Genomic DNA, 9114 nt, shown 5'->3' with positions numbered 1-9114 from the left:
AAATAAATAAACTATAAAACTGTTAAGAATTGGTTGTAAATCAATTAATGGTCTGTAAATGTACGTTTGTATTGTAACTTTTGCGCATGGACCTGATAAAAAATCGGTGAGGTCTGTAATCTTCTGTTGTAGATGAAAAGATAAAGGGCGCATGATGAGGAACAATGAGGTTTATTGCAGGGCAGAGGGAGGTGAAGTGACTTGTCACCCAGTACTTATCACCATCTTGACACTCTGCAGGCACCCGACCTCTATTTATAGAGGGTGTTAGCGGCCTACAGGGTCATATGTAGGATTTTTACATCAACAGAAGACAATATTCAATTCTTCATCTTATTGTTCGTCATTGATACGTGTTTGGTTGGTTCTTTTCCAGAAGAGAAGACAGCTTATCAAATGTTTTTACCGACGGAAGAAACTTGACGATATTTATTCACCGTATTTCAAAACTACACAGATTCCATTTAAGTTCAGAACAGAAACAGGGAAATGTTATATGGAGTGGACATATATATTTAGTATAATGTCTGTGGCACCTGGTGTCCCAAGAGCAAACAGCTCCCCACAATGGCCAAGTTACTGAAGTAACTGATACATCGACAACAACAGGTTGGAGGATTAAAGAAAGGCCCTTGAACACGACGCAGCAGGTTTCACATGAGACGCAATAAATAACTGCGTCTAATAGTAACATAAAGAGGCTCCACTATAAACTACACTTGACCAGATGTATTTGAACATGCGAGAAATGATTCATAGTGTAGTGCAGAATAACACAATGCAGTAGATTAAGGTGTTTCATTATTTATAGAACATATAGAATAAAATATAATGCATTTAAAATAGCATTGAGTGAGTGATTGAGCAGTGGGTGTGTTGAAAAAGTATCATTGTATCGATCAATATTAATGTATTGTATTATATTGTATACAGTAGCATAGTATATAATAGTAATGTACTGCATGTACTGGTTTTATACATAATAATGTAGTATAATGTTGTATGTGGTATTTTGATAGATAGATAAAAGCATAACACAGACTAGAAAAGCATAACATAGCATAGTATAATGTGGTAGATCTATATATGGACCGTCTGAGCGATCTCTCTGTGCTGATTGGTTCTTATTGGTTCTGAGCTGGTCACGTGTTTCACAGGCGCCATGTTGGATACATCGAACTAATATTCACCCATAGAGAAGTGGAAATAACAGAGAATAAAGTTAGATTCAAAGTTAAAATATACCACAGTGCTCAGCCTACGGCTCCAGCACAGGATCAGGAAAACACGGAGGAAACTCCACCGTTTCCCCAGTGAACAAAAATGGAGAAAGTTATGGAGCAGAAGATTAAAAGGAATAAGTGGATGTCAACTGATTTCTTCCTATTATGTGATGAGGTAAATGTCAATGTCTCTCTTTGACGTTTGTTAAGATTTTATATAGAAAAATAAAGTCATACAATCATTAATGTGAACCTTGATCTCAAATGAATTAAGGTTGAAGTTAGCCTAGCCTTATGCTAGCCTTATGCTAGCTAGTTATCTAGACTAAAGGCTTAGAAAAATAGCAGCTAGCGTCATATATACTGTGAAACCCATGTGTTCATGTAATTAATGTCCATGTAGATAGAAAATTTAACTGACACGTAGCTTTTATAGCTAACGTGCTAATTAGTTTTCACTGTTTCTGAGTATTTATAATTTAAATTTTTAAAGGTGATGGATGAACACGGAGACTGAGGAGAAGGTAAACACAGCTCCATGGCTGATGAGGTGATTGGGCTACAAAAGCATTTTTACAGGCTCATTTAAGATATTTAAAGTAAGTAGACGCTGAGATATTTAAGTGAGGGCCTTTTACATATTGACAGACGTTGGCGACAACATTTATAGGCCCGTTAATGGTGAAAATAAGACATTTATTTTCAACGTAGCACATTCGCCCCATATGGTTACACTGTGGAATCTCCCCTGTGACGTAGCAAACATGGCGCCCATGATTTGAGTTGACCAGACTCTCTATAATATACGGCTCTGGCATAGTATAGCGTAGTAAAGTACAGTATAGCATAATATAGCATAGCATGGCAAAGTTTTATATGACAAAGTATAGCACTGTACTGTATTGTATTGCATATAAAATAGAACAACACAGCATTATAGTGGCGTAGCACAGAGACATTTATCAGATATATATTGTTTGTGTCGGATAAAGGAAACACTGCACATGAGATGAGAGCAGAGACACTCTCCTAGCATAGTATTCATTGTTAGACTCCCAGGGCGACTGGGTGCAGCACAGATGTTGGGAGAGCAAACAGACTTTATTTAGGATGCTACGTTCTAAATTTAACCTCGGCCTCACATCCCTTCCCCTCCCTCTCGAGGCCTATCAGTCGGCCGAGGCGCTGGAGGAAAAAGATGGTTGAAATATAGCCTGGACTTGGAGGTTGGACATGGCAGGGGGGTTGGATGGGGGGCCGGATTGGGGGGCCGGGTTACCGCCGGGACGGGATGAGCTTTGAATGGGCTGTTTTTCTTTTTTGTGAAAAAAATGTCAGGAGAGGTGGGATGGTTCATGAAAGAAGGAGGCGGGAGGTGGGTGGGGGGGCTGTTTGGAAACAGGACCCCTATTAAAGGGGGAGACGGGTGAGGTCGGACAGCAGACTGTTTAGGAAGAGTGAGACGCCCCGTCGAGGAAAGGAGATCGTTCAGGATGCCAGAGCCAGTCAAGAAACCAGGTAGGAGTCCTCATTCAGCTCCTTTAAGAAAACAGAACCAAACTTTGTTTCTTTTTTTTTTTTGTTTTGTTTTTTTTTTAAAAATACCCTCGTCGTGTTTCCCCATTGTCAGACAGACCACATGATTTTCAGCTTCTCATTATTGTGTTATCAACGTGCTGCAACTGAAAAATCTAGTCATAAAGGTTTGTGCAATTTCCCATCTCGCACTTAACAGAGTGATATCACAAATGCGTGAGAAAATGCCCCGTTGGGTTGTGCCCCACCCTTCTTAGGCAACGAAAAACCGCAACCCAACTGCTCACATGAGACCTGTGCATCGTTCTTTATTAGAAAGCGTCATTGTACAATTTCACTGAGAAATAGGAAGGTTGGTATTATGGTTTTGTTTAATTTTGTAACCGCATTGTTCTTTTTATCGTAATAAGTAAAAGCTGATGTGTGGTAAAAATGTAGCAAGTTAGTTGTTAAATCTTAAAAATAGACCAGAAAAATAGTTAAGTTGTTGGTAAAAATGCCCCATGTGTGTGCCTCTTAATATAAATTCATAATAATTCCCTGGCCCGGGCGCAGTATTGAGATATATTTCCTGGCTCAACGAGGTGGTACGAGCTTGTGACGCAGCCAAGAGCCAAAATCAGAACATACTACATGCAATTATGTTTGCGTCCCCGGGTTCAAAGCGTCCCCAGGGGTGGGATTGTTACTCGGAACTCCCCCTTCGCCCCCCCCCCCCCTCCCCCCCCCCACCCCCACCCCCACCCCCCACCCCCACATCCCCCCAAGGGTCGAGCCGGGAACCCAGTTAAACATCACATGGCTCAGGTGGAAACATCGTCTGGTGTGAAATCAAACACTCGTCACATTTCCAGCATCACTGCATTCACAAAATGATCCGCTGATCCCAAAATGCCGGGACCCGGATTCCAACTTGACAAATGACTTTCCACAGTTTTTCTTTTCTTGCTGCTGAGTCGGAATGAGTCGCGGTTTGTGGAGGGAGAAGCCTAACCTCCCCCCCACACCCACCTATCGGATATCATATGACACAGTGCGGCCTAAATGGCCAGCACCGCTGTGACCTTTCGGTGTCAAGGATTTGTTCAGGACAGTAGCAGCTATGATCATCGGGAGTCTCAGGAGATTACCAACCATTATTAACAACAACATGCAATCAGTTTCTTTCTTTCTTTATTTATTTATTTATTTCACTGAGATACAATAAACAGGAAATAGTGAAACTCAGACAAAAATAAAAAATAAATTAAAAGAATATTATTAATAATAATGACTGAAAAGAATTAGATGAATAGATCTGAAAAGAATAAAATAATTAGAAAAATAATATTAATAATAGTGACCTAATAGATTAAGATGAATATGTACAACACAATAAAATAGAATATTAGAAAAATAATAATAATAATAATGACTTTATACATATAGATGAATATATATAAAAAATAAAATAAATAAATAGAATAATATTAATAAAAATGACTGAATAGATTTGGATGAAAAATATTCCTGAAAAAAATATATTTTTTTATTAATAATTAAATAATTAAGTAATAAAACTTAAAGTAATTAAAATGAAAGTTGCTGTTCTTAATAAATAAAAAGGTATATGTAAAAATGATTTGTTCATTTGTTTCTCTCCAGTTGCTGACAGAATAATTTTGTTTATTATCCTTCAGCTACTTATCATAGTGTTCCTATATATTTAACCCACATTAATCCCTCACTTATGTGTCTAAACCATGGCCACATACAGTTTCTGGCAGACAGACAGTTTGTATATTGAGAATAAAATGTAAAAGTCTATAACAGTTCATCTTATCAGTGACTTTCAGCTCGACAGAACGTGGCCCTTATGCACCAGAAATGTCTTTTCTTTTTCTTTTTTTTATGTTTTCTAAATGTATTATTAGATGAGCCGGAGGGTCTGTTTGCTTCAAGCCAGATAGAGGTGTGAAAGGTAAAGCCCTATGAATGGCAAGAAGGGCACATCATTCTTCCTCTGCCTCCACGGCCACAAAAATAGCGTCGAGCTAATCCCTGATACCTGCGCCCCTGTTACAGCCGAGGGTCTGCCAGCCTCATTTATTAGTCCAGCACACAGGCATCCTATATTTAAACCCGCACTTGTTGGGGGGGTCTGGCAACACATTTCTTTTAGTTTTGCTTCTTTGTTTTTTTTTTTTTTTTTTACTTATTTCCGGTGCTACGCAGAACTGTTAAGGTCATCAACCTGGAAATGGTGTTTACTTTATGATTTTCAACACTTTGAGTAACTGTGAAACTCTTCTACTGTCAGATACTGTCAGATACTGTCGGAGCTGTCAGTTACACTCACTATATTTATCCCACCCCCCCTTTTGAAGATGTCAAGTGTGCACAATGACATCGCTGAGCACATCTTGTAACATTTCCAAAAAACAGCAGCTGGTCTTTTGAACTTAATGCTGATTGTTTTCCAGACTGCTGCTTGTGTTTTGAGTCATTTAAACTCCTCCATAAATCACTTCACCCTGTTAGTGCTGTAAATCCATGTTGATCTTCCAGATGTTTCTCTAATCATGTTCGGTTGGGTCCCGGTTAACCGCCACATAGCTAAAGATTTGTTTTTAAAATTAAATGAATGGAAGCACCTGATTGTGGCTCGTGCGACCTAATAAAAACATGTGCAGACGTACAAAGCGCACGCAAGCGACAATCAGGAAACACAAGAGCGACAAATACTCCCGACTAAAGAGACCCCCCCACAATAGATGAACTTCAGATCAATCATACACGGTTCATTTGCATTCACCGATCAGCCACAACATTATGACCAGGAGAAGTAAATAATGTTGTGACAATTCAATCTTCTGCTGGGAAACTTTTGGACCTGGTATTCATGTAGCACCCACCCAGACCAGACCAGACCAGACACCCCCACCCCACAGCACTGACACTCCTCGATGTCCAGCAGGATGGAGCCTGACACAGACACACACACACACACACACACACAGACACACACACACATACACACACACACACTTTAGGGAAAAAAACACAAAAAAACACAAAGAACAGCACAAGGTGTTGACCTGGCCTCCAAGTTCACCAGATCCTAAACTAAACTAGATCCCCTCCCCTCAGCCCTTAGGACTCAAAGCCCCCCTCCGACCCCCACCACCCCCCACTAACAACATTGTGTTACCAGACACCACACCCTCAGAAGGCCCATGTCCATTCTCTGATGGGTCACAACTGTTTTGGAGGCACAATCTACACAATATTAGGGAGGTGGTCATAATGTTATGCTTGACTGGTGTATAGACTATATATTAAAAATATTTTTCCTACTTTCTATGTTCCCTGTAAACATTTCCAGTATCGCTTGCGCCCCGCGTCGTGTTCCTGCATTCAGTTGTGTTTTGATGTTGTGTTGCCATAGTGATGAAGACGTTTCCTCAATTTGCGTGTGTTATGACTATTTGCATGTGTTTAGTCTTTAGTTCCAGCGCAGTCTCGAGCTCTCTCGGGCCACAGTATCCTGCACGGGCTGGTAAACATGTTCTGAGGCAGCGCTCGCTGGACTGTAGCTGTGAAGTACTGTAATGAAGTTTTGTGGTACTTGGTAATTTACTTTTTTTTCCCACCAGCAGTAATCTTACATATCTTAAATAATACTTATCAACATCAACATCATTACGTGGAGCAAAACACTTCTTTGTAAATTAAACCTATTAATATATGTATGTGGAGCCATTTTTTATTTAGAGCAGAGCTACACTAACATGTTTAAGTATTTACACTTGAGCATTAATAATCCAGCAACAGAGTATATACATGAAGTATAATTGTGTCTGTACAGTTAAAGTTAAAAGAAGCTCTAACTTATAATACTTTCCCTAAACACTTTGCAGGGACATGAGTATGGTGCTATTTATCTTAAGAACATCCTGAGTTATGTTACAACCTCTGATAAATGTGTAGAAAACTCCTGCAGGTTTTTAATATTGTCTTGTCATTTTTACTTGTTTTTTAACTTTAGTTGCTGCACAAATATGAATTATTATTAATCCACGTGTATGTGCTTTGAGAGATTCTGTGTGATGTGAGGAAATAAAAAAAAGGCAGATTCATTGGTTTTCCATTAGCCCCACCCAGTGAGCTGCAGACTGTACAGCACTGAACCTCTTCAGCACTGGAAGCCCCGCGGAGATCCTGACATAAGCCTTCTTCTTCTTCCTCCTCCTTCTTCTTCTTCCTCTCCTTTTGCTTAAATATTAATGGACCCCCTCCCTTTATTTCCCCGTGTCATCCTCTTTCTCTTCAACTCTTCCTACAGCCGTGACATTTGCTTGAAAAAAACACAAGATAATGTTTCAATTATATAAATAGCCACGGTATTTTGTTTGTTTGTAGACGCACATGTCAAGATCATATTCAAATGGAGCTGGAGACGTATTTATTTTGAACCCACTCCCTTCAGTTTCAGCCTTTGCCAAGAAGCCAAAGACTCAGGAGGCCGAGGAGGGGTCCTCCGTGGTCTTTGAAGCTGAGACCGAGAAGCCCGACGCGAAAGTAAAATGGCAGTGCAACTCAAAGGACATTGCCGGCGATGACAAATACGTTATCACCGCCGACGGGAACAAGCACTCCCTCGCTATAAAAGCTGTTTCCAAAGAAGATGCCAATGTCTATGCAGTGATTGCCGGAGGCTCAAAGGTCAAGTTTGACCTGAAGGTCGTATCAAAGCCAGGTGGGAGACTTTGATGCTGCAGCTGTGTGTTTGAATTCTCTACTCGCTCACCTATTTCCCAGCTGCGTAGTCGTCACAGAGCACAAAGAAAGAAAAAAAAAATAATAAGAGCACTGGATGCAGAGAAGCACTAAGGCAGTAAATACTTGATGCACTGCATGCACTTGATGTTCCTGCACATGAACTCACATCCTGCACCTTTCTGACAAAAACAACAGTGTTTGACATTCTGGGGAAAATACGCTGTTTGTTCACCTGCCTGGAGTTAAAAAAAATAAAAAGTTTGAAACCCTGAGTGACACAACCCACGGGGTTCTTGAATAGCTTATTGACCAAGACACCGATTGATGCCATCTTGGCAGTTCCTGACTTCAGTTTCATCATGCATGTCACATAAAAGTTCACACAAATTACCTGTAGGAACAGAAGCTTGTAAGTGTGTTTATTTCTCCTGTAAAGTTGGACACTTTAACCTGGGACTGACTCGCTCTTGGAGCCAGCCTCTGTTGGACACTTGTGGAGCAGTGTTTCCTTGTTGGCTTCATTCTTCAGACCCTGCAGGTTAAACATACACATAACTCTTTAACCTTGTTACGAACTCTGCCAGAAGCAGGAAATTTGTTCTCACTCCTAGGGCTGCAAGAACAAGAACAAAGTACGTTCTGGGCCAGGTCATTTATACTTCTCCTGGAAGTTTGGCTTAAGACCCAAACTTCTGGGGAAGTCCTCATAGGCCCCTCCCACTGCCCTGTACGTCATATACGCTAAGCATTGTGGGAGACGGACGACGAGAGGCACTTATTTTTTTGGACCTTAGCCAGTGAGATTGCAGCGTTCATTCAGCATGCACCCACACACAGTGTTAGCGCTACTAATATCAGCACCTGGGTTCTCACAGGGTGGCCATTAGCATTTCTACTTTTCCGGATTAACCATGTCCAATTTCTGACCAATCGCAGAATAGTTGCCGGATAACACGAGAAAAAAGTTCTGATGTGAAGCTGTGAGAACTCCCCAAACGAGGGCTGCGAGAACAAATTTCTCGATTCTCTCGGAGTATGTTACAGCCTTTTAGTTAGCCGTCCCAGCGTTGCAATAAAAATCCCAAATTCTCTTTAAAGTGTTGACGAAGACACATAAAAAAAAGATATGACTCCTTGTAATCTCAAGACATAGCAGCATGGCAACAAACCCGAGTGTAACGTATTTGCAAAAAGCTTATTTACCAAAAAGGCTCCGAGAACGTCTCCACTCAGTCGTTCAATCACAGTCACTTTGTCCACTGTTTCGCTACTTCTGTAGTGAAGACCGCTACACGTGCTAAGTGTGTCACCAAGCAACATTTGTGCCATTAGTCTTTCAGCATGACCCGCTTGGAGGCTTGGATTTGATAAGGTGTGAGCAAATCTTGAAGAAAGGCGGACTAATATAACCTGTCATCTACAGGCGACGGCCAGCAGCTGTCCGTGGCTCGTATCATATCCACCCTTACTCTGCCTGCACGCCGACCTTGACCCCCACATGGCGCATTATTTCCTCATGAGTAACCACCACTTGACTGCTGCTCGGGATAGGCATGAGAGGCAGCTGATAACACGCGGAAAAATCAGTCGGCCA

The 9114-nt window shown here is 40.9% G+C and overlaps 1 protein-coding gene across 7 annotated transcripts in view; it reads left to right on the top strand.

Annotated features, from left to right (window-relative positions):
- The first annotated feature begins 2598 nt into the window (after positions 1–2598).
- Positions 2599–9114, top strand: part of mybpc3 (myosin binding protein C3) — a 42039-nt gene continuing 35523 nt past the window's right edge. For 6 of the 7 annotated variants that reach the window (XM_047580615.1, XM_047580618.1, XM_047580614.1 and 3 more), the window contains exons 1-2: positions 2599–2741; positions 7228–7497. In XM_047580615.1, coding sequence (XP_047436571.1) covers positions 2717–2741; positions 7228–7497 — 295 coding nt within the window. In that variant the 5' untranslated portion in view covers positions 2599–2716. The remainder of the gene's footprint in view (positions 2742–7227; positions 7498–9114) is intronic. The other variant, XM_047580617.1, reaches the window with a different exon arrangement.

This window comes from Mugil cephalus, chromosome 3, assembly GCF_022458985.1.
Source record: "Mugil cephalus isolate CIBA_MC_2020 chromosome 3, CIBA_Mcephalus_1.1, whole genome shotgun sequence".
Taxonomy (NCBI): domain Eukaryota; kingdom Metazoa; phylum Chordata; class Actinopteri; order Mugiliformes; family Mugilidae; genus Mugil; species Mugil cephalus.
Note: the sequence above shows the minus strand (reverse complement) of the source record. Positions and strands in the feature narration are given on the sequence as shown.